General features: G+C 39.3%; 1 protein-coding gene across 5 annotated transcripts in view; it reads right to left on the reverse strand.

Annotated features, from left to right (window-relative positions):
- Positions 1-26,000, reverse strand: part of GALNT11 (polypeptide N-acetylgalactosaminyltransferase 11) — a 57,979-nt gene that overhangs the window by 12,679 nt on the left and 19,300 nt on the right. For 4 of the 5 annotated variants that reach the window (XR_004351466.1, XM_032643427.1, XM_032643429.1 and 1 more), the window contains exons 2-6: positions 22,438-22,770; positions 19,141-19,264; positions 17,281-17,447; positions 15,261-15,386; positions 12,572-12,821 (exon numbers count right to left, since the gene is read on the reverse strand). Coding sequence is in view for 4 of the 5 variants with exons in the window: in XM_032643427.1 (XP_032499318.1) it covers positions 12,572-12,821; positions 15,261-15,386; positions 17,281-17,447; positions 19,141-19,264; positions 22,438-22,732 (962 nt within the window). In the remaining variant the exon portion in view is untranslated. Of the gene's footprint in view, positions 1-12,571; positions 12,822-15,260; positions 15,387-17,280; positions 17,448-19,140; positions 19,265-22,437; positions 22,771-22,853; positions 22,873-26,000 lie in introns of those variants that run through there. The other variant, XM_032643428.1, reaches the window with a different exon arrangement.

Consider the following 26,000-nt stretch of genomic DNA (forward strand, 5'->3'; position numbering starts at 1 on the left):
CTGCTTCCCGGTGCGCGAGGAGAGGGGAGTAAGAGCGCTACTTAAAGGAACTCCAGAGACGGGCATGAGCCGTGGCTACAAGCTGGACCCCAGAGACGGGCGGGAGATGCTAAGGGTGCTGCTGCCGCCACCAAGAAGCCTGTGTGCGAGCACAGGTCACTATCCACACCCCTCTTCTGGGGAGCCTGTGCAGCCGGCCACTGCCAGGGTCCCGGGATCCAGGGACAACTTCCCCGGGAGAACGCACAGCGGGCCTCAGGGTTGTGCAACAAACGTCACGCTGGCCTCTGCCGCCGCAGGCTCGCCCCGCACTCCGCCCCCCTCCCTCCCACCGGCCTGAGTGAGCCAGAGCCCCCGAATCAACGGCTCCTTTAACCCCGTCCTGTCTGAGCAAAAAACAGACGCCCTCCAGCGACCTACACGCAGAGGCGGGGCCAAATCCAAAGCTGAGCCCCTGTGAGCTGTGAGAACAAAGAAGAGAAAGGGAAATCTCTCCCAGCAGCCTCAGAAGCAGCGGATTAAATCTCCACAATCAACTTGATGTACCTGCATCTGTGGAATACATGAATAGACAACGAATCATCCCAAATTGAGGAGGTGGACTTTGAGAGCAAGATTTGTGATTTTTTCCCCCCTTTTCCTCTTTTTGTGAGTGTGTATGTGTATGCTTCTATGTAAGATTTTGTCTGTATAGTTTTGCTTCCACCATTTGTCCTAGGGTTCTATCCGTCCGTTTTCGTTTCTTTTAAAATTTTTTTCTTAATAATTTTAATAACTTTATTTTACTTTATCCTCTTTTTCTTTCTCTTTTCTTCCTTCCCTCCCTCCTTTAGACAACGAATTATCCCAAATTGAGGAGGTGGGCTTTGAGAGCAAGATTTATGATTTTTTTCCCCTTTTCCTCTTTCTGTGAGTGTGTATGTATATGCTTCTGTGTGAGATTTTGTCTGTATAGTTTTGCTTCTACCATTTGTCCTAAGGTTCTATCTGTCCAGTTTTTTCTTTAATAATTATTTTTTAATTTAATAACTTTATTATATTTTACTTTATTTTACTTTATCTTCTTTCTTTCTGTTTTCCTTCCTTCCCTCCTTCCTTCCTTCCTCCCACCTTCCCTTCCTCCCTCCCTCCTTTCTTTCCTTCTTTCCTTTTCTTCTTTCTTCCTTCCCTCCTTTCCCTCTTTCTTTCTTTCCTTCCTTCCTTTCTTCCTTTCTTTCTTCTTACTTCTACTAATTCTTTCTCTCTACTTTTTCTCCCTTTTATTCTGAGCCATGTGGATGAAAGGCTCTTGGTGCTGCAGCTAGGAGTCAGTGCTGTGCCTCTGAGGTGGGAGAGCCAACTTCAGGACACTGGTCAACAACAGATCTCCCAGCTCCACATAATATCAAACGGCAAAAATCTCCCAGAGATCTCCATCTCAACACCAGCACCCAGTTTCACTCAACAACCAGCAAGCTACAGTGCTGGACACCTTATGCCAAACAACTAGCAAAACAGGAACACAACCCCACCCATTAGCAGAGAGGCTGCCTAAAATCATAATAAGTCCACAGACACCCCAAAACACACCACCAGATGTGGACCTGCCCAGCAGAGAGACAAGATCCAGCCTCATCCACCAGAACACAGGCACAGGAAGCCTACACAACCCACTGAACCAACCTTAGCCACTGGGGACAGACATCAAAAACAATGGGAACTACAAACCTGCAGCCTGCAAAAAGGAGACCCCAAACACAGTAAGATAAGCAAAATGAGAAGACAGAAAAACACACAGCAGATGAAGGAGCAAGATAAAAATGCACCAGACCGAACAAATGAAGAGGAAATAGGCAGTCTACCTGAAAAAGAATTCAGAATAATGATAGTAAAGATGATCCAAAATCTTGGAAATAGAATGGACAAAATGCAAGAAACATTTAACAAGGACCTACAAGAACTAAAGATGAAACAAACAATGATAAACAATACAATAAATGAAATGAAATGAAAAATACTCTAGATGGGATCAATAGCAGAATAACTGAGGCAGAAGAACGGATAAGTGACCTGGAAGATAAAATAGTGGATATAACTACTGCAGAGCAGAATAAAGAAAAAAGAATGCAAAGAACTGAGGACAGTCTCAGGGACCTCAGGGACAACACTAAATGCACCAACATTCGAATTATAGGGGTTCCAGAGGAAGAAGACAAAAATAAAGGGACTGAGAAAATATTTGAAGAGATTATAGTTGACAACTTCCCTAATATGGGAAAGGAAATAGTTAATCAAGTGCAGGAAGCACAGAGAGTCCCATACAGGATAAATCCAAGGAGAAATACGCCAAGACACATATTAATCAAACTGTCAAAAATTAAATACAAAGAAAGCATATTAAAAGCAGCAAGGGAAAAAGAACAAGTAACACACAAGGGAATCCCCATAAGGTTAACAGCTGATCTCTCAGCAGAAACTCTGCAAGCCAGAAGGGAGTGGCAGGACATACTGAAAGTGATGAAGGAGAAAAACCTGCAACCAAGATTACTCTACCCAGCAAGGATCTCATTCAGATTTGATGGAGAAATTAAAACCTTTACAGACAAGACAAAGCTGAGAGAGTTCAGCACCACCAAACCAGCTTTACAACAAATGCTCAAGGATCTTCTCTAGGCAAGAAACACAAGAGAAGGAAAAGACCTACAATAATGAACACAAAACAATTTAAAAAATGGGAATAGGAACATACATATCGATAATTACCTTAAATGTAAATAGACTAAATGCTCCCACCAAAAGACACAGATTGGCTGAATGGATACAAAAACAAGACCCATATATATGCTGTCTACAAGAGACCCACTTCAGACCTAGAGACACATACAGACTGAAAGTAAGGGGATGGAAAAAGATATTCCATGCAAATGGAAGCCAAAAGAAAGCTGGAGTAGCAATTCTCATATCAGACAAAATAGACTTTAAAATAAAAACTATTAGAAGAGACAAAGAAGGACACTACATAATGATCAAGGGATCGATTCAAGAAGAAGATATAGCAATTGTAAATATTTATGCACCCAACATAGGAGCACCTCAATACATAAGGCAAACACTAACAGCCATAAAAGGGGAAATCGACAGTAACACATTCATAGTAGGGGACTTTAACACCCCACTTTCACCAATGGACAGATCATCCAAAATGAAAATAAATAAGGAAACACGAGCTTTAAATGATACATTAAACAAGATGGACTTAATTGATATGCATAGGACATTCCATCTAAAAACAACAGAATACGCATTTTTCTCAAGTGCTCATGGAACATTCTCCAGGATAGATCATATCTTGGGTCACAAATCAAGCCTTGGTAAATTTAAGAAAACTGAAATTGTATCAAGTATCTTTTCCAACCACAACGCCATGAGACTAGATATTAGTTACAGGAAAAGATCTGTAAACAATACAAACACATGGAGGCTAAACAATACACTACTTAATAACGAAGTGATCACTGAAGAAATCAAAGAGGAAATTAAAAAATACCTAGAAACAAATGATAATGGAGACACGACGACCCAAAACCTATGGGATGCAGCAAAAGCAGCTCTAAGAGGGAAGTTTATAGCAATACAAGCCCACCTTAAGAAACAGGAAACATCTCGAATAAACAACCTAACCTTGCACCTAAAGCAATTAGAGAAAGAAGAACAAAAATACCCCAAAGTTAGCAGAAGGAAAGAAATCAAAAAAATCAGATCAGAAATAAATGAAAAAGAAATGAAGGAAACAATAGCAAAGATCAATAAAACTAAAAGCTGGTTCTTTGAGAAGATAAACAAAATAGATAAACCATTAGCCAGACTCATCAAGAAAAAAAGGGAGAAGACTCAAATCAATAGAATTAGAAATGAAAAAGGAGAAGTAACAACTGACACTGCAGAAATACAAAGGATCATGAGAGGTTATTACAAGCAACTCTATGCCAATAAAATGGACAACCTGGAAGAAATGGACAAATTCTTAGAAATGCACAACCTGCCAAGACTGAATCAGGAAGAAATAGAAAATATGAACAGGCCAATCACAAGCACTGAAATTGAAACTGTGATTAAAAACCTTCCAACAAACAAAAGCCCAGGACCAGATGGCTTCACAGGTGAATTCTATCAAACGTTTAGAGAAGAGCTAACACCTATCCTTCTCAAACTCTTCCAAAATATAGCAGAGGGAGGAACACTCCCAAATTCCTTCTACGAGGCCACCATCACCTTGATACCAAAACCAGACAAGGATGTCACAAAGAAAGAAAACTACAGGCCAATATCACTGATGAACATAGATGCAAAAATCCTCAACAAAATACTAGCAAACAGAATCCAACAGCACATTAAAAGGATCATACACCATGATCAAGTGGGGTTTATTCCAGGAATGCAAGGATTCTTCAATATACGCAAATCTATCAATGTGATAAACCATATTAACAAATTGAAGGAGAAAAACCATATGATCATCTCAATAGATGCAGAGAAAGCTTTCGACAAAATTCAACACCCATTTATGATAAAAACCCTCCAGAAAGTAGGCATAGAGGGAACTTTCCTCAACATAATAAAGGCCATATATGACAAGCCCACAGCAAACATCATCCTCAATGGTGAAAAACTGAAAGCATTTCCACTAAGATCAGGAACAAGACAAGGTTGCCCACTCTCACCACTCTTATTCAACATAGTTTTGGAAGTTTTAGCCACAGCAATCAGAGAAGAAAAAGAAATAAAAGGAATCCAAATCGGAAAAGAAGAAGTAAAGCTGTCACTGTTTGCAGATGACATGATACTATACATAGAGAATCCTAAAGATGCTACCAGAAAACTACTAGAGCTAATCAATGAATTTGGTAAAGCTGCAGGATACAAAATTAATGCACAGAAATATCTTGCATTCCTATACACTAATGATGAAAAATCTGAAAGTGAAATCAAGAAAACACTCCCATTTACCACTGCAACAAAAAGAATAAAATATCTAGGAATAAACCTACCAAAGGAGACAAAAGACCTGTATGCAGAAAATTATAAGACACTGATGAAAGAAATTAAAGGTGATACAAATAGATGGAGAGATATACCATGTTCTTGGATTGGAAGAATCAACATTGTAAAAATGACTCTACTACCCAAAGCAATCTACAGATTCAATGCAATCCCTATCAAATTACCTCTGGCATTTTTCACAGAAGTAGAACAAAAAATTTCACAATTTGTATGGAAACACAAAAGACCCCGAATAGCCAAAGCAATCTTGAGAACGAAAAAAGGAGCTGGAGGAATCAGGCTCCCTGACTTCAGACTATATTACAAAGCAACAGTAATCAAGACAGTATGGTACTGGCACAAAAACAGAAAGATAGATCAGTGGAACAGGATAGAAAGCCCAGAGATAAACCCACGCACATATGGACACCTTATCTTTGATAAAGGAGGCAGGAATGTACAGTGGAGAAAGGACAGCCTCTTCAATAAATGGTGCTGGGAAAACTGGACAGGTACATGTAAAAGTATGAGATTAGATCACTCCCTAACACCATACACAAAAATAAGCTCAAAATGGATTAAAGACCTAAATGTAAGGCCAGAAACTATCAAACTCTTAGAGGAAAACATAGGCAGAACACTCTATGACATAAATCACAGCAAGATCCTTTTTGACCCACCTCCTAGAGAAAGGGAAATAAAAACAAAAATAAATGGGACCTAATGAAACTTCAAAGCTTTTGCACAGCAAAGGAAACCATAACCAAGACCAAAAGACAACCCTCAGAATGGGAGAAAACATTTGCAACGGAAGCAACTGACAAAGGATTAATCTCCAAAATTTACAAGCAGCTCATGCAGCTCAATAAGAAAAAAACAAACAACCCCATCCAAAAATGGGCAGAAGACCTAAATAGACATTTCTCCAAAGATGATATACAGACTGCCAACAAACACATGAAAGAATGCTCAACATCATTAATCATTAGAGAAATGCAAATCAAAACTACAATGAGATATCATCTCACACCAGTCAGAATGGCCATCATCAAAAAATCTATAAACAATAAATGCTGGAGAGGGTGTGGAGAAAAGGGGACACTCTTGCACTGCTGGTGGGAATGTGGTTCAGCCACTATGGAGAACAGTATGGAGGTTCCTTAAAAAACTACAAATAGAATTACCATATGACCCAGCAATCCCACTACTGGGCATATACCCTGAGAAAACCAAAATTCAAAAAGAGTCATGTAACAAAATGTTCATTGCAGCTCTATTTACAATAGCCCGGAGATGGAAACAACCTAAGCGCCCATCATCGGATGAATGGATAAAGAAGATGTGGCACATATACACAATGGAATATTACTCAGCCTTAAAAAGAAATGAAATTGAGCTATTTGTAATGAGATGGATAGACCTAGAGTCTGTCATACAGAGTGAAGTAAGTCAGAAAGAAAAAGACAAATGCCGTATGCTAACACATATATATGGAATTTAAGGGAAAAAAATGTCATGAAGAACCTAGGGGTAAGACAGGAATAAAGACGCAGACCTACTAGAGAACGGACTTGAGGATATGGGGAGGGGGAAGGGTGAGTTTTGACAGGGCGAGAGAGAGTCATGGACATATACACACTAACAAACGTAGTAAGGTAGATAGCTGGGGGGAAGCAGCCGCAAGGCACAGGGATATTAGCTCGGTGCTTTGTGACAGCCTGGAAGGGTGGGATGGGGAGAGTGGGAGGGAGGGAGACGCAAGAGGGAAGACATATGGGAACATATGTATATGTATAGCTGATTCACTTTGTTATAAAGCAGAAACTAACACACCATTGTAAAGCAATTATACCCCAATAAAGATGTTTAAAAAAAAAAAAAAAAAAAGGATCATACACCATAATCAAGTGGGGTTTATTCCAGGAATGCAAGGATTCTTCAATATATGCAAATCAATCAATGTGATAAACCATATTAACAAATTGAAGGAGAAAAACCATATGATCATCTCAATAGATACAGAGAAAGCTTTTGACAAAATTCAACACCCATTTATGATAAAAACCCTGCAGAAAGTAGGCATAGAGGGAACTTTCCTCAACATAATAAAGGCCATATATGACAAACCCACAGCCAACATCATCCTAAATGGTGAAAAACTGAAAGCATTTCCACTAAGATCAGGAACAAGACAAGGTTGCCCACTCTCACCACTCTTATTCAACATAGTTTTGGAAGTTTTAGCCACAGCAATCAGAGAAGAAAAGGAAATAAAAGGAATCCAAATCGGAAAAGAAGAAGTAAAGCTGTCACTGTTTGCAGATGACATGATACTATACATAGAGAATCCTAAAGATGCTTCCAGAAAACTACTAGAGCTAATCAATGAATTTGGTAAAGCTGCAGGATACAAAATTAATGCACAGAAATATCTTGCATTCCTATACACTAATGATGAAAAATCTGAAAGTGAAATCAAGAAAACACTCCCATTTACCACTGCAACAAAAAGAATAAAATATCTAGGAATAAACCTACCAAAGGAGACAAAAGACCTGTATGCAGAAAATTATAAGACACTGATGAAAGAAATTAAAGGTGATACAAATAGATGGAGAGATATACCATGTTCTTGGATTGGAAGAATCAACATTGTAAAAATGACTCTACTACCCAAAGCAATCTACAGATTCAATGCAATCCCTATCAAATTACCTCTGGCATTTTTCACAGAAGTAGAACAAAAAATTTCACAATTTGTATGGAAACACAAAAGACCCCGAATAGCCAAAGCAATCTTGAGAACGAAAAACGGAGCTGGAGGAATCAGGCTCCCTGACTTCAGACTATACTACAAAGCTACAGTAATCAAGACAGTATGGTACTGGCACAAAAACAGAAAGATAGATCAATGGAACAGGATAGAAAGCCCAGAGATAAACCCATGCACATATGGTCACCTTATCTTTGATAAAGGTGGGAAGAATGTAAAGTGGAGAAAGGACAGCCTCTTCAATAAGTGGTGCTGGGAAAACTGGACAGGTACATGTAAAAGTATGGGATTAGATCACTTCCTAACACCATACACAAAAAAAAGCTCAAAATGGATTAAAGACCTAAATGTAAGGCCAGAAACTATCAAACTCTTAGAGGAAAACATAGGCAGAACACTCTATGACATAAATCACAGCAAGATCCTTTTTGACCCACCTCCTAGAGAAAGGGAAATAAAAACAAAAATAAACAAATGGGACCTAATGAAACTTCAAAGCTTTTGCACAGCAAAGGAAACCATAAACAAGACCAAAAGACAACCCTCAGAATGGGAGAAAATGTTTGCAAATTAGGCAACTGACAAAGGATTAATCTCCAAAATTTACAAGCAGCTCATGCAGCTCAATAACAAAAAAACAAACAACCCAATCCATAAATGGGCAGAAGACCTAAATAGACATTTCTCCAGAGATATACAGACTGCCAACAAACACATGAAAGGATGCTCAACATCATTAATCATTAGGGAAATGCAAATCAAAACTACAATGAGATATCGTCTCACACCAGTCAGAATGGCCATAATCAAAGAATCTAGAAACAATAAATGCTGGAGAGGGTGTGGAGAAAAGGGAACACTCTTGCACTGCTGGTGGGACTGTGAATTGGTACAGCCACTATGGAGAACAGTATGAAGGTTCCTTAAAAAACTACAAATAGAACTACCATATGACCCAGCAATCCCACTACTGGGCATATACCCTGAGAAAACCATAATTCAAAAAGAGTCATGTAACAAAATGTTTATTGCAGCTCTATTTACAATAGCCTGGAGATAGAAACAACCTAAGTGCCCATCATTGGATGAATCGATAAAGAAGATGTGGCACATATATACAATGGAGTATTACTCAGCCATAAAAAGAAACGAAATTGAGCTATCTGTAATGAGGTGGATAGACCTAGAGTCTGTCATACAGAGTGAAGTAAGTCAGAAAGAGAAAGACAAATACCGTATGCTAACACATATATATGGAATTTAAGAAAAAAAAAAACGTCATGAAGAACCCAGAGGTAAGACAGGAATAAAGACGCAGACCTACCGGAGAACGGACTTGAGGATATGGGGAGGGGGAAGGGTGAGCTGTGACAAAGCGAGAGAGAGGCAGGGACATATATACACTACCAAACGTAAGGTAGATGGCTAGTGGGAAGCAGCCGCATAGCACAGGGATATCAGCTCGGTGCTTTGTGACCAATTGGAGGGGTGGGATAGGGAGGGAGGGAGGGTGGGAGGGAGGGAGGGAGGGAGACGCAGGAGGGAAGAGATATGGGAATGTGTGTATATGTATAACTGATTCACTTTGTTATAAAGCAGAAACTAACACACCACTGTAAAGCAAGTATACCCCAATAAAGATGTTAAAAAAAAATGACAATAAAAAATGATATATCACAGTTTGTGGGATGCAGCTAAAGCCATGATTAGAAGAAAATTTATCATCTTAACTACATGTATTAGAAAAGAAAAAAGGCTGAAATTTTAAAAAATCTAAATATCCAACTCAAGAAGTTAGCAACCTTGATATAAAAGTGAAACAGCTTACAGCCCAAAGGGGAGAAAAAGTGGAAAAAAGGAGAAAGCGGTGCTCATAGCCTCACTGTTCAAGGAAGAATGTCAAATGATGCCCTCGAAAGTCAACAGAACGGGGCTTCCCTGGTGGCGCAGTGGTTGGGAATCCGCCTGCCAATGCAGAGGACATGGGTTCGAGCCCTGGTCCGGGAAGATCCCACATGACGCGGAGCAACTAAGCCCGTGTGCCACAACTACTGAGCCTGCTACTCTGGAGCCTGCAAGCCACAACTGCTGAGCCTGCGTGCCACAACTACTGAGCCTGCATGCCACAACTACTGAAGCCCGTGCACCTAGAGCCCGTGCTCTGCAACAAGAGAAGCCACCACAATGAGAAGCCCGTGCACCGCAGCGAGGAGTGGCCCCCGCTCATTGCAGCTAGAGAGAGCCCACGTGCAGCAACAAAGACCCAACGAAGCCAAAAAAAAAAAAAAAACAAGAAACAGATTTTTTTTAAAGTATCAAAAGTAACCAATACAGTAACTAAAAACTCATCCTACAACAATAAAGGGAACATGGGAGTGATGTAAATGATCTAAATCTTTTTTCCAACAGAGAGGTCTATAGTTGGTTTTATGTTGAAATGAGGACTATGCATATAATTTAGAGTTCTGGAAGTAAGAAATGGAAGAACACAACTAAAAGTGGTTAAAAGAATTTGCCTCTGGGGAGGACTGAGAATGGGGAGGGAGGGTTAGAGCCAGCCACTTCTCATCCTAAGTTGTTCTATACTGTTTGACTTATTACTGTGAATATGTTTTTGATTAAAAATATTAAAAATTAAACAATGAGAAACAAATACCCATGAAGATGATGAAATAGGCAAAAACTGGCCACTGCCCTATAACTACGAATGAGAACACATGTAACAACAGTCCAAGGAACTTTCTTGCACTGGCAAAGGGAAGCTGAAAATGGGGTCAGTGCTCCTGTCTGCCTCCAGTCACAGTACGTGAAGTCGTGGAGCCCAGAAACACAGAGTGACAGTCCCCAGGTGCAGCCCTGCTCTCCTGAGAGATGTGCTCCAGCATCTAACTCCCACCTGCAAGGCTGGGGAGCAGAGGGTAGAGACCCGCACTGAAAGCCCTGGTAGGAAGAAGGGTTACAAGCATGTGAAGACTAGAAGACAACTGAGAGCTGGGTGTGCTTTTTTCACGGACTTCACAAAGAACTGCAACAGGTTCTCTCACAAAGCCTGAGAACAGAAGACAACCCCACCCTGCCAGGAGAGCAGCTCAGCCACCTGAGCTGGCCCAGCTCTCTGTCAGCCTCCCCTCCAAGTCTGGTTCGGATGAAAGGAAGCTGCAAGTACCCAAAGGCTAGCTGAGGAGCCAATGGCGTTCTAGTCGCCTGAGGTGTGGGGAAAACGTTATCAGCTAAAGGTGAAGACAGGCATGCCTATGACTGGGCAGTTTCACTCCTGTAAGCTAGAAGCCATGAATAAGAATGCTGACAACAGCACCACTTGTAAGGTGGAGAAACGACTGAAAACAACCCAAATGCCCTGCCCACAGTAAACCGGATAAATGTTATGATACATCAGTATAACAGAATGTTATACAGCAATAAAAAGGAACCAACTATATAATGCAGCACAGAGGCTTTTAAAGCAATACTGACTAAAAGAAGACAGTGATGAGTCCCATGGCTTCATTTACATGAAGTCCAAGAGCAGGGAACTGGGCTACATTACATCATTTAGAAATCATACATAGGGGGTACAACTCTCCAGGAGAGCAGGGAAATGATGAGTGGGTCAGGGTAATGACACCTCTAAGGACAAGGGCAGGGGCTGTGACCAGGGAGGAGTATACAGGGGGCATGTGGGTGCTATTTCTTGACTTGGTGGTACTTTCACAGTGTTCACACTATAATCATTTATTAAATCGCATGCATATATACATATATACTTTTTACATATGCTATTTTTTACAGTAAAAAAGTCTAAAAAAGGGACTTTCCTGGTAGTCCAGTGGTTAAGAATCCACCTTCCAGTGCAGGGGATGTGCGTTTGATCCCTGGTTGGGGAACTAAGATCCCACATGCCACGGGACAACTAAGCCCGCACACCACAACTACTGAGCCTGCATGCTCTAGAGCCGGTGCGCCACAACTAGAGAGCCTGCATGCCTCAACTACTGAGCCCACGTGCTCTGGAGCCTGTGTGCCACAACTAGAGAGCCTGCGTGCTGCAACTACTGAGCCCACATGCTCTGGAGCCCGCACGCCGCAACGAAAAGACCCCGCGTGCTGCAACAAAGACCCAATGCAGCCAAATAAATAAACAAATATTTTTTAAAAGCTGTATTAAAAAAAAAGTTTAAAAGAAAGAGTAGGTCTAAGAACTTTAAAAAGTACAAATACAAACGTCTCTGAAATCTACATGAGAAATTTAAAAGAAAACAAAAATAAGGAGAAATAACATATGAGAGATTTATAATATGAGAGAATATGGATGAAAATTGAAAATAATTCACATACGATGACTCAGTAATTGTACGAGTGGGAATCCATCCTAAAATCCTAATTATAGAAAAGGCTTATGTATTAAATGTTCTTCACAGTACCACTCACACTAGCAAAGAACTGAAGATGTGTTAACGGCCAATGCAATAACCATGGTATGTGATATAAACAACACAGCACAGGGGGTCCTCCCAGGCTATCCTATGCAACAATTATCCCAGGATATTGTTGACTTCTTCTGCTTTTCTCACTAAGATATAAATTCTTGAGGGCCTGGACAACTTCTTATTCATAAATCTTTCCTTGGGACTTGGCAGAGTACGTAAAATTTGGTAAGCACTCAAAAATTTTTAACAAACAAGTTAAGCCAACACTTTTGCTTCCTGCAAAGAAAAAGGAATTATCTTTGAGTATGTTTCCTCTTTTGGGAATTTTTCACACATACAGGAGAAATCTTACTTTATTGGTGCAGTAGCTCCGTCTGTTCCTCCGAGCTCAGAAAGGGGAACGAGGTCCCATTTGAAGTGCAGCCCCCAGTTGAATCCTCCCCGCACCACAGGGGACGAGCTGTAGGCCAGCGTGTCAGCGCTGATGATGTCGATCACCGGGCACACCACCATTTGCCGGTCCTCCCGGATGGCAGCCAGCAGGGGCTGCAGCCACATCACATTCACCTCACAGTGGCTGTCCAGGAACACCAGGACTTCTCCTGGGGAAGCAAACAATAGGGGCCCTGAGAGCTGCACCTCCCTCAAGTTAGGTATGGCCACCAGTTCAAGTGCTGATGCATTTACAGGCGTGAAAGGTAACTGCCACCCTTCCAGCCCAAACTATTAAACCGGTACTCGGAAGTCTGTTAGCCAGGAATTCTGTCTGAAGTGTCCTGCTACGATTGAAGAACATATGCAAACAATATGCACAACCTGTGAAAAAATTTACATATTCTCCTCAGTAAAAAGATTCAAAATCTCACAGGAACAATTCAGTTCTCTGGACAGCCAGGTATGGAGTGTGGTGCAATGACAGTGGTCAGCTGTGCGTACTTTTAGTACAATTATTGTAATGGAAATATTTATGTTTAGTGTGTATTCCCCTGCCTTAGTAAACAGAGATTAGAGAACGTAACTCATTTTCACTGGTGACTCGGACACATGACCCCAGTTATCGATTATGGCTACAACACAGCGATTCTCAGGAGGGAGAGAAGCGTGCAGCCCTCTCATCACGTCAGCAACACAGCTCCCTTCTCCTTGGATTCACCTCTTGACTGCCACGCACTCATTTCTTTTTCTTCCATTTCCCACCCTTCCTTTCTAATCCCCCCAATCTCATCAGCCACGGGATGCTCTTTTCTTCTAGTTAATAAAATTAAAATCGTGAAGATTTTATCATGCATTTTTAACTCCTCTTGATAAATGTGAGGAGTGAGGGTTTCTTTGATAATCCCAAACTTCTTTGATAACTTAATGGTTATTCTGAACAGCTGAGAAACTTAGAATCTCATCATCAGACAGCATTATTATTTTTCCAAACGTTCATCCATGAAATGTATTGATACAGATTTTACGTGAACTTCATACAGCACCGGATGCATCCTATTCCAATTAACAGTAGCAGAAATACCTCCAGCAAGAAAGTCCTCCAGGATGACAGTGACTTAGTCATGTCCTTCAAGGCCTCCTGTGAAGGACTTTATGAGGATGTAAAAGAGCATACAGCTCACCATATGTCATTTAATACAGAAAGGCAGAATGTTCAACCTGTACACTATTCAAGTGAAGTGAGGTCAATTCAATCAAGTTTCCTCTGAGGAGAAAATGTATAATAGCTTTTTTTAATTCGAAAAATGTTACTTTTTCAATTAAAGACAATTTAACTAAATGAAGTAAGATAATAACAGTCACATCGAACCTGAGATTGATTTCCCAAAAACTGGCTTATTTTTTGACAGATCCTAAACTATATTTGAACAAGGACCAACAGATCATAAAGAAAAAAACTAAATGACTGGGATTCCCTGGTGGCGCAGTGGTTGGGAGTCCGCCTGCCGATGCGGGGGACACGGGATCGTGCCCCAGTCCAGGAAGATCCCGCATGCCGCAGAGCGGCTGGGCCCATGGGCCGCGGCCGCTGGGCCTGCGCGTCCGGAGCCTGTGCTCCGCAACGGGAGGGGCCGCGGCAGTGGGAGGCCCGCGTACCGCAAAAAAAAAAAAAAAAAACAAAAACTAAAACTAAATGACTATTGTTACCTGAAAAACAATAAACTCTCAGTAACAATATACTATAACAGTACGATGTTCTGTGACATAATCTTGCCATTCCCTACCAATACCCCACAATTTTCTATCTCGTGCCTTCAATATGTCAAAACTAGACTCTAAAGAAGGAAACTCTCCTTGAACTCAATCTGCATATGACTGCAGACTGGATGGAGGGGAGCTACTTCTCATTTTTTGTTAATTGCTCCTGTTCACTGCAGGTTTAAGAGAAAGGAGGGAAGAAGAAAGATTCTAAAAATGAAGTCACAGCTAAACCCAGCGAATGGGACAGTGGGTATACAAGGAGGGGTGGTGGCAGAAAGCAGTGCCAACCACTTAAACCCCAGTGACTGGTTATCTTGAGGAGAGCAGTATATGGGAAGGTAGGAGATTTTTTTCACTACTGGGGAATGCCCCCCCAAAGTTCTGGAATTTTAAAATTATCTTGATTATTTTTGCCATATCCAGGCATCACCTGCAGTATTAGATACCTAATATTTTTAAACAAATTCATTTGTTTTAACTGAAATAAATGTATTTTAAAAGGAAAAATTTTTATCAAGATCATAAATGAAAATTAGGATCACCAACCTTCCATAGAGGTAACCGTAAAAAGAAATACATTTGAATCGATATAATGTAACTGAAGAAAAACCAGAAAGGCAGACCACTGAGGACTCCAGAATTCACCTCCTTGGAGCCTGTGCTTTGGGACAACCGGGTTGGAGTTATGGAAAGGCCTTTCCCAAACTGAACAAGCCTCACCTTTCCTGCTGGCAGTGCCCATTAAAGACACCATTTTTCAGAGACTGACGCAGGATCAGGAGGGCAGGAGACTCAGAGCCCTCATCACTCAACACCCACCAAGAAAGGCCAGGGGGAAGTTCTACCTGTTGCGTGGGCTGCTCCAATCATTCTTCCTCGAATCAATCCCTCACGTTTTGTGTTTCTTATCACTTTAATCTTTCCAGGGAGGTATTTTTGGATGTATTCATCTAGTTCTCCTTTCACATCATCTGAAAATGAGGAGTCGTACAACTGTTCAAACCACATGAGACATGTGCACAGACATTTTGCAGCTTCTCTAGAGTCGTGGCTGGCACTTGCGACAAATTTTTAGGCAAATATAGAATCTTCTTCTGCTTTATTTTAAAAGAAAATCATAGCTTATCTTGGAAGGAAGAAAATGAGGGTTAAGAGTTGGAACACTAGCCTAAAGGAATAGTTACTTAAGTTATAGACTTATCTGTATTTCCATAGCAACTAACACTTTGCATAAAGAATGTTTGAAATGAGTATCTTGAGTGAATGAACGTTTGGCTGACTGCATGTAAATCATATTTAAAACAAAATGATATGTAAATATCTTTTGTTTCAAAGTGATTAATTAAGTCCTACTCCATTTCAGAATAGTTGAGAAACAACTTCTATTTCCCTACCAAGAATTATATAACAGCAGCAGTAAATACATTCTTTTATTAATTTAGCACCTTCCATGGGCACTAAATATTTTTTATAAATTCTAGCTCATTTACCTTTAAATTTCATAATAACTTCAAAGATCATATAAGATAAATAAATAATTCTTTCTGTAGTTAGTATATAAACCATTATAAATGATCACGAATTTTCCCTTTTAGAAAAAATACCAGCAAAATGAAAAATACAGGTTTACTTAAAAAAAAAAATTCAACACCATAAATTCTAGAATTATACTACTTAGCCAATCTTCTACTTGGTCCAGACTCAAATTCTTGGTTTTTTTAATCATTCATTTTTGAAATTTAATTTTTTTCTATTTCTCCTATGAGATTTCAATAGTTACCAAGGTTTGAGAATTTTGCACCCATTGGTCTCAGTGTACATTTCCTCATTTTGTATACTTAAGTATACTTGCATACCAATTCTGTTGTTGATATATAAGAGATGCTTAATAAACCCTTGAGTTGTGAAAAAATATGTAATTGACATACAATTTATCAGTGTATCTCTGCAGGTTACTGTAATGGAAATAGCAGAAGGCTTGGAGTTATGTAGACCAAGGGTCTAATTTCAACTCTACCACTTAACAGCTACAGGATCTTGAGCAAATTACTTAATATTTCCTCCTCTGTAAAATGGGGATACAACCTCTCTCACCAGGTTGAGGACAGCCCTCCATCCTGCTGTGTGTACATGAAATCACTTTTAGGAAGAATCTATGTTGAATTAAATAAGGGTCTGAAGTATGTACTGAATCATAAAACACTGGCCTTCAGAGATCATCTAAGAGCTTTCAGAATGCAATCCACCTTATCTAGAGACAGCTGATATAACAGACTGACGAGATAAACGTAAGCCAAAGCATTATGTCTAGTTAAAAAAGCCAATCTCAAAACGTCACATACTGTATGATTCTGTTTATATAACAACCTTGAAGGGGTGACGGAGCAGTGCAGTCTGTACCTTGACTGCAGTGGTGGTTACAGAAATCTACTCATGGGATAAAATGACAAATAACTGTACACACATATTGTACCAATGCTAAATTCTGGGTTTTGATAATGTACTATACTGATGGAAGATGTAACCAATGGAGGAAATTGGGTGAAGGGGTACACAGGACCTCTTCGTAACTTACTGTCTATCTGTAGTTATTTCAAAATAAAAATACTCTTTTAAAAAGGTAAGCCAAGGGAAAAATTTCAAGGGCCAAATTTCGGTAGCACAGTTTGAAAACATTACAAAGACAGTGCAGTTTCTTTGAAATTACCCTATAATCAGGCATTTAATTGTGGTTGGCTCTGTTGCAATTGCGTGCATGAGGGTCCTCCTATCCACTAAGTACTGAACGGTCAGCTCTGCTGATGTGGTCAGCACGACAGTGAACAACTGCATAGCTCCCACATTGCCAATTACAATAGTCCTTACCGAAGTCACTGTCATCATCCACGAGGATAATTTCGTGAAGAAGCCGGGCTGGTGTGCGGTCTAGGACGCTGTGCACGGTCCGGAGCAAGGCAGAAAAGGCTTCGTTGTAGAAACAAATAACAACACTAGCGACTGGCAGATCCGTCGGGTAAGACCTGTCTTTACATCTGTGAAGACGAATATGGGAAAATTCTGACATTTTAAAAGCTCAAATGTTTTAGGTTATTATTCACTAAACATTAACTGTCCCCTTGTTCGGCCTCTTCCTTACATTATTAACAATTTTTTAAAAAGCATTTAAGATAACAATGTGTTTTCTTTTTTTTTTTTAACATCTTTATTGGAGTATAATTGCTTTACAATGGTGTGCTAGTTTCTGCTTTATAACAAAGTGAATCAGTTATACATATGTTCCCATAGCTCCTCCCTCTTGCGTCTCCCTCCCTCACACACCCTCCCTATCCCACCCCTCTAGGTGGTCACAAAGCACCGAGCTGATCTCCCTGTGCTATGCAGCTGCTTCCCACTAGCTATCTATTTTACGTTTGGTAGTGTATATATGTCCATGCTACTCTCTCGCTTTGTCACAGCTTACCCTTCCCCCTCCGCATCACAATGTGTTTTCTTATTCAAGAGTTTTACATTTGTTAATGATTTCTCCCTCCAGTACCTGCAACTCCATTTATTTTTAGGTCATCGTTTTAAAACTTTGAATTTTTTTTTCTTTTTTGGTACATAAAAATGTTTTTACTAAAATCACTGCAAGTTTTTAATGCAGTATTCATAAGCTGATGTTCAGTTTCTTCTCCTCAAAGAGGTTTCAAAAGGAAATAATGGAAATGTGAAATTCTGTATTTGAAAATTTTATTTTTTGCCCAATAACAGAAAAAGATTTGAGTAAACTATGATATATATCAGGATAATGGAAGAGCTTCCATGTAAGCAACTATTTGATAAAAAGGATTAAGTGGCTTTAAGCAGCCACAAGAAAAAACCCCACTAACTTAAACAATAAAATCTGGTATTCCATGCTCTTCTGCATGGCATACAAAGCCTTCCAATGTCTGGGCCCTGCCCACCTCCAGTTTCTTGCCATTCCTCCACTACAGGCAAAGTGAACTGTTTCAGTCCCTTGGACAAATAGTGTAATTTTATGCCTCGATCTGTTCCCTATATAGGGGAAAACCTTCCCTTACATCACTGCTCAGTCATCACCCTCTATGAAGCCTTCCCTGGTCATTCTGGTTTGGAGGACCCCATTTCACCAACTCCTATCACAGCCCTCATTCTTGTGGTACTGTAATTACTCACTTCTTTATCTACCTCCCCAGCTAGACTCTAAGCCCTGTGAACCGAGAGACTATGTCTTATTTTGTTTATTTCCAGGGCCTAATAGAGAGTCCAGCAAACACAAAAGGTGCTGAAACAGATGTGTGGAATGATCGACCATATGAATGAAAAGCCTTTGAAGAAACAAAAATAATGAAAACAGAAAAGTGAGATGATGAGCAGAATTCTTCACTGATGTTAATTCCTTTTCGCCATGAATCCAATAAACAAACATTTAAAATCAACTTATGCTTGGAAGGTTATTTAATTATATGCAGGTAGCACCTCCCTCCTTTTTCCCACATGATTTTAAATTTCAAAAGAGACACAGCAAGCTCTAGAACTTTGTCAGTACAATCTCAGACCATGTGGCTTCAAGCATAGTATGAGTGGAAATCTGTCTTAGGTTTTCTAGTATCCTGAATAATAAGCCTAATTGCAAAATATTAACGCCATCCCCATGGCTTATTATGCTGGCACTAAAAACACTGTGTTATTAAAGTGATTAGCAGAAACCAATAAGGAACATACGCTGCATTCCTCGTATCTGGCACATCTCTATGGTAGCCCAAGCGGTTACTAATAAGCATATTGAAGGCATGTTTCTGATACCCCAAGTCTCTCAACTCCTGATCACGTTCATTAAAAATCATACCTGCAAAAGAGTGACGTCACAGTCAGTACATTAAATCTGGAAAGGAATGCTACAGTTACTGATATATTATGATCTTAACTTCTTATAACCAGGTAATAGCCATGTTTCTCAAATCTAGTTTGTCTCCATTTTCAAAAAAGTAAATTGAGGTTTAAGTCAAATTTTTATCAGTTTAGCTCAAAAAGCAAGTGTACCTTAACCATAAATGACACCTGCTCACTAGCCATAATCTTAAGAATATTTTCAAAATAAAAACTTACCTATGACCAAGAAAAAAAGAGACTTAATGATGATTTTTCCATAAAACCAATAGATTATAGAACCCCATATGGACCTCAACAGGCCCCAATTAATGCAAGGTTGTTTTTGGTTTTGTTAATTTTTGTCTAAAAAAAAAAATTTTTTTTTTAATAGCAAGTTTTTATATGAACTCCTCCCCTAAAAAAATTATACTACTGATAAACCTTTCTATAAAGTCTCTGGTCAGGAAAGTCCTCCACAGATCTAATCAAGATCATTATAATTTAACATCTTTGCTCTAATATTGCCAGAAATCTCACCTTTACCAAGAACAATAAAGCCTCCTCTTGCTTTCTCTTTCCCACATAAAACCTTTAGCCTCTCCTCACAGAATGACTTCCTTGTAACAGCATTTCTCAAAATCTGGTCATGGAAAACTAATTCCACTGGACATTAATAGATGTTAGAAAGAAAAAAAAGATTTCATGGTCAAATAATTCAGGAAAAGATTGGATTTTAAAAGTCAAGTAAGGGGGGGGGTTTCCCTGGTGGCGCAGTGGTTGAGAGTCTGCCTGCCAATGCAGGGGACACGGGTTCGTGCCCCGGTCCGGGAGGATCCCACATGCCGCGGAGCGGCTGGGCCCGTGAGCCATGGCCGCTCAGCCTGCGCGTCCGGAGCCTGGGCTCCGCAATGGGAGAGGCCACAACAGTGAGAGGCCTGCATACCGCAAAAAAAAAAAAAAAAAAAAAAAAAAAAAAAAAGTCAAGTAAGGGAATTCCCTGGCGGTCCAGTGGTTAGGCCCCAGCACTTTCACTGCCGGGGCCCAGGTTCGAGTTGAGCAGGTTTCTTTTTTTTTTTTTAAAGAATATTGTTTTATGGATTCCCAGATGTGAGGGGATGAAATACAAAATGCAGTGCTTCCCCAATTATCTTATTTATCCCTATGATTTCTTCTTAGGGTTTTATATTATAGTCTTTGATCCATTCTGAGTTAATTTAATATGACATGAGGTAAGGGTTCAACTTCATTCCTTTGCATGGGGGTATCTATCTGTCCCAGCACCACTGGTTGAAAAGACCATTCTTCCCACATTAACTGCTCTTGGCACTCTTTCTGAAAATCAACTGACCACAGATGTTACTTGTCCTCAGGTATTACTGACCGTAGATGCTACTTGACCACAGATGTCACAGAGTATATTTTCAGACTCTCAGTCTATCCTTTGATCTACTGATGCGTATCTATTCTTAGGCCAGTATCACACTGTCAGGACGTTCTGAAACAGAGAAGTGTGTGTTTTCCAGCTTTGTTCTTGTTCAAGACTGTTCCGGCTATTCAGAGCCCCTTGCAATTCCTTATCAATTGTAGAATCAGATTTTCCATCTTTTCAACAAAGGCCATGGGGATTTTGATAAGGTTTACATTCAATCTGTGGGTTGCTTTGGGTGGTACTGACATTTTAACAGTATTTAGCATTCCATCCATGAACCTCTTTCCATTTATTTAGGTCTATTTTTATTTCTTTCAATAGTGCTGTGTAGTTTAAAGTGTACAAATCTTAGACCTCCTTGGCTATATTATTCTTAAGTACTTTATTCTTTCTGATTCCATTGTAAATGGGATTGTTCCCTTAATTTTACTTTTGGACTGTTTATTGCTAGTGTCCAGAAATACAACGGGTTTTGGTGTGTTGATCTTGTACCCTGTAACTTTGCTGAATTCATTTATTCGCTATCATATTTTTTGTGATCTTTAGGATCTTTTATAAAGAATTTAGTTGTTCAGGTAGGTAATTTGGGTTTGCCACTTCAAATATCTACAATTCCCTCACTACTTCTTTCACAGGCAAACAAAGTCCATTCAAAATGGTAAACCCAATGTTACTTCTTTATAAAAGTTTTGCAAAAATTACTATAAACAAAAAAACTAGAAATTTTCCCATTAATGCTTCTAAAATGTCCAAATGGCTGTTTGAAAAAGATTAGAAGGTATATTTTATGAAAACTAAAGTAAGTAATAGCCTCCATTTCCTCATATAATTTTAAATATGTTCAATCTCCTGTATTAGGAAGTGATTAAATCCCAGGAACTGATTTTATTCTTTGAAACTATGATGAAAAAAAAAATCTGTTTTAACATTTCCTTTATATTCTGTGGATCTTTCAATCTCTCAGAATCTCTTACTATATGCTTTTACTCTTAAATTACTTATTATCTGACGTGTCAATGAAGATCAAAGTTCTTTTTTAAGTTTTAAAGACAAAGTTTTAAAGGGCTCATTTATCCCTTAAAATAAAATTTGCTGAAACCAGGATTCTAGAATTACAGTGTTCAGAGTCTTGCTTCCAAATTGAACAGAATATAATTTTTGAAGAATAAAAAAGTTTCTATTTTATAAACTCCTGTATTTAATAAATATATTCTGGTACCTGAATAACTCTTATAAGTAGAAATCTTATTAGATATAAGTAATCTCAACTTATTTCTAAACTCAATGGTTTATGTTCTGTTTTAATTAACTCTGCCTTTCAAAATATGTTAAATACAGTCGCTTTTGAACCATTACTTTCCCTTATTAACTAATGCTAGCAATTATAATCCTTCCCCATAGGTTCCATTTTCTCTCTAGCCACTTAATTTTTCATTCGTTCTTTTCTTTTCTTTTTTTTTTTTTTTTTCCCTATTCTGGACCTCATTAGCTTCTCCCAAGTCCTCATAAAATATTGAAGTCAGAACTGGACAAAACAGAGTATAACTCCCTACTGAGTCTGCAAAAACCATATGACCTCAGCTAGTTCATGAATGAAATAAATCAGTGCAGAAAAAATGTCACATTTCTAATTCTCTGAACAATAAATGATTTTAAGAACAGTTAAACTTCCAATGATAAAATACTCTGACATGCTGCAAACAAAAATCAAATACACTTACCCAGTTCAGAAGAGAATTTCATGTTGCCTCTTTCCAGATCTTCAATTTGATTCTCTATCACATCATCAATTTTGTTTGCTTTGAACTGTGATTCTAACACTTGACTTGGACCTCGAGTGAAACGGGGATAAAATTTTTTGGGGAATGGTCCATGGGGCCCAGACCCCTTGATGGGCACATTCTTAAGTGGCTGAGTCACTTCACTGAAGTTGAAATAAACAAAAAGCAAAACCATCCAGGCTGCAGATGTAAAAAGGCATCCATAACAGAAATATCGAACTGTGACACTTCCCATTATAGACCTAGCATAGCTGAAGGGCCATTTTCAGTTTCCTAAAAGAGAAAGATTAATATGTTAGACACAACAAGACACTTCTAAATCAACTACCAAGTTTATGTTCGGTTTTCCAACCTACCAAATAGCACTTTTAAACAATTTACTTAGGACCCCTATGCATACCATTAACCAACAGCCAAATATAAGAAGATATATATATGGATAGCACTGAATAAAAAAATAAAGGGATTCAACAATTAAAACCACAAGCCAATGTGTTAGTACTCAGAAAACTAACGGCAGCAAGACAGCTGACTTATTCATTTGCCCATGTTAATGATACTTCTTCACCTTTGTTCTGGATTGCTTTCAGTATGCTAATTTTTTTCAGGTTCTAACTTCTCATAAGGAAAATACAAGTACTACATGCGTCATGATAGTACATCTAAGGTCCCTTCTAATTGTAAAATTATAAGACTAAATCTTTTAATCCAAGGATATTAAAATCTGTTATTAAAAATAAGCAACTTGAAAAAACAGACTCACTTTCCAATCAAAGACTAAACCTGCCCTAATGTCCACTCTAGATTCAACAGTTACATTTCAAATTTATAACTGAAAGAGTTCAAATAATTATATTTTCCCTCTCCTTATGATGTCTTCTAAACAATATGGCATCGAAGAGCAGTTTTTTCCTAAGCTTTCTGATAATATCTGGTCTTCATGGAGGCCTCACACAACCTCCTGAGGAATTCTTTGTAAAGAGCCCAATGCACCTATAAAATAGTTTCACTTAACACGAGGGCAGAGAAACCCTATTTAAGTAATGTATATACAGAAGAAATCTACAAAGCAATACTACTTATCCATTACTTATTTCTATAGTATGAAATAATTTAAAAAATAATATTATCGTGCCTCCCAAATCAGGACAAAGCAAATCAACATCAGTAAGCTCCAATTCAAAAATTAAGCTGTTTTGGGCTTCCCTGGTGGCACAGTGGTTAAGAATCTGCCTGCCAATGCAGGGAACATGGGTTTGAGCGCTGGTCCAGGAAGATCCCACATGCTGCGGAGCAACTAAGCCCATGCGCCACAACTACTGAGCCTGCGCTCTAGAGCCTGCGAGCCACAACTACTGAAGCCCGTGTGCCTAGAACCCATGTTCTGCAACAAAGAGAAGCCACCGCAATGAGAAGCGCAGGCACCACAATGAAGAGTAGCCCCCGCTCGCCGCAACTAGAGAAAGCCTGCGCGCAGCAACAAAGACCCAATGCAGCCAAAATAAATAAACAAAATTAATAACAACAAAAGTTAAAAAAAATTAAGCTGTTTGTACAGTTATGCTGTAAGCCCAGAAGACAGTAAATAGCTCAATTTCTTAACGATCTGCCAACCAAGAACTATTAGATATTTCACTACCTGTCAATTCAAAAGCTCAAAGAAGAAAGAAACCACCACCACCACCATCCAAACAAAAACTCCCACTACAGTAATACCAAAGGGAAATGACTACAGCACAAAAGGAGAGTCAGGTAACAATGAACGTGCTGTCATGTCAGCTGTTAGCACTTTTAAAATTAAAGACATGCACAGAAAAAGAACTTTATTTGGAAGTAGAAGAAAATGTTGAATGGAGGATTCAAAACAAATGAAAAATTAAAAGTTGCAACTTTGCAATAGAAATGTTGCAGAAATACAGACTAAGAAACATTTAGGTGAAACATTAGATTTCAACTAAAACAGGCATTATAACTTCCTAAAATATTTGCTTGGGGGTAGGAAAAAAACAAGCAAACAAACAACATCGAAAACAAAAGCACTAATTCCTCAAAAGGCCGTGAAATTCTTTAGTTCAAGACATTGCACAGGCTGCGCTGATGCCATAAAGAACTGTGCATCTGAGGAGCCAATCGCTTCTTCAACTATCTAAGAAGATTTATATTTAGATTTTTTTCCTCAAAACACTCCAGGCCTTCCCAGTTCAACCTGGCCTCCTTGACCCTGAACGCAGAATGGACCAAGAGAGAAAGTGAGCCAATCCCTTCTCCAATCACAAGAAGCCAGACGATGCTATTCAAGGGCTACTCCATCAAGCAACTCTGGAAGACAGGTGGACACTGACATTTCGTTCACATCTTTCTTCTTTATCCCAAATCCCACCACCATGTTGGGTGATGTCCAGAATCCCTCCAAACCCTAGGTTCTAAATGTCTTGATTCATGTCCCTCCTACAACCTTCACCCACATTCTACTTAAGGGACCCTGCCCCTACCCTTGATTTTATCATCATCCACAACTGATCGACAAACCTCTTAAATAGTAAATGAAACCCTCACTCTCTGAGCCAAATCCTGACTCCCCAGCTGTGCTGTTCTTACCCACGCTAGCACCTGTCCCCTGGTATCCGCCTGGTTGGCTTCCAGAGCCCCCGTGTATACCAAAACCCACAGACGCGCAAGTCCCTTACTAGTCCTCTTTATCCACGGGTTTCACACCCAGGAATTCAACCAACCACAGATGGCAATTTCTGTCCGCGGTTGGTTGAATCCACAGATTCAAAACCTGTGAAATACGGAGGGCAAACTGTATTATTTATTGAAAAAACTCCACGTATAAGTGGACCCAAGCACTTTAAACCCCTGTTGTTCAAGGGTCACCTGCACTACTATTATTAGTTACTCTTCAATCTCACTGCAGGCACTCAACCTTTCCCTCCTCTCAAAGCTTATACTTTGTTTCTGTCCCCAGCCACATATCCCTTAAGGACTTTACTTCTTTCCCTACCCAGTTTTGAACACGATGTTGGATAATATTAGAAAGTGGTAAGTGCTAAGGAGAAAAAACAAAGCAGGGAAGAGTGATATGAAGTAGAAAAGGGTATGTGAAATTTTAGGTAGACGGCTAGGGAAGGCCTCACTGAGAAGGTGATATTTAGACAAGGCCTGAAGGAAATAAAGTAGTGAGTACTGCAAATATCTGGGGAAGAGCTGTAGAGCAAAAGCAAATGCCCTCAAGAACTGGGGTCAGTTTGCATCCTATAGACCACATGCTGTGATCACAAGACAACTATGCTGAAAACCAATCAATGACAAAAAGATAACCAGAAAACTCAAAAAATGTCTAAATGGAAATTAGAAGCTATTTAGAACTAAATAGTTGAAAATGCTACTTTTTGAAACTTGTGAGATACAGCAAAAGCTAAATTTATAGCCTGGGATGCTCATGTTAGAAAATACAGTCCACAAACAATGAATTCAGAAAAACAGAATAAGCCCAACAAAAG

This window comes from Phocoena sinus, chromosome 9, assembly GCF_008692025.1.
Source record: "Phocoena sinus isolate mPhoSin1 chromosome 9, mPhoSin1.pri, whole genome shotgun sequence".
Lineage (NCBI taxonomy): Eukaryota > Metazoa > Chordata > Mammalia > Artiodactyla > Phocoenidae > Phocoena > Phocoena sinus.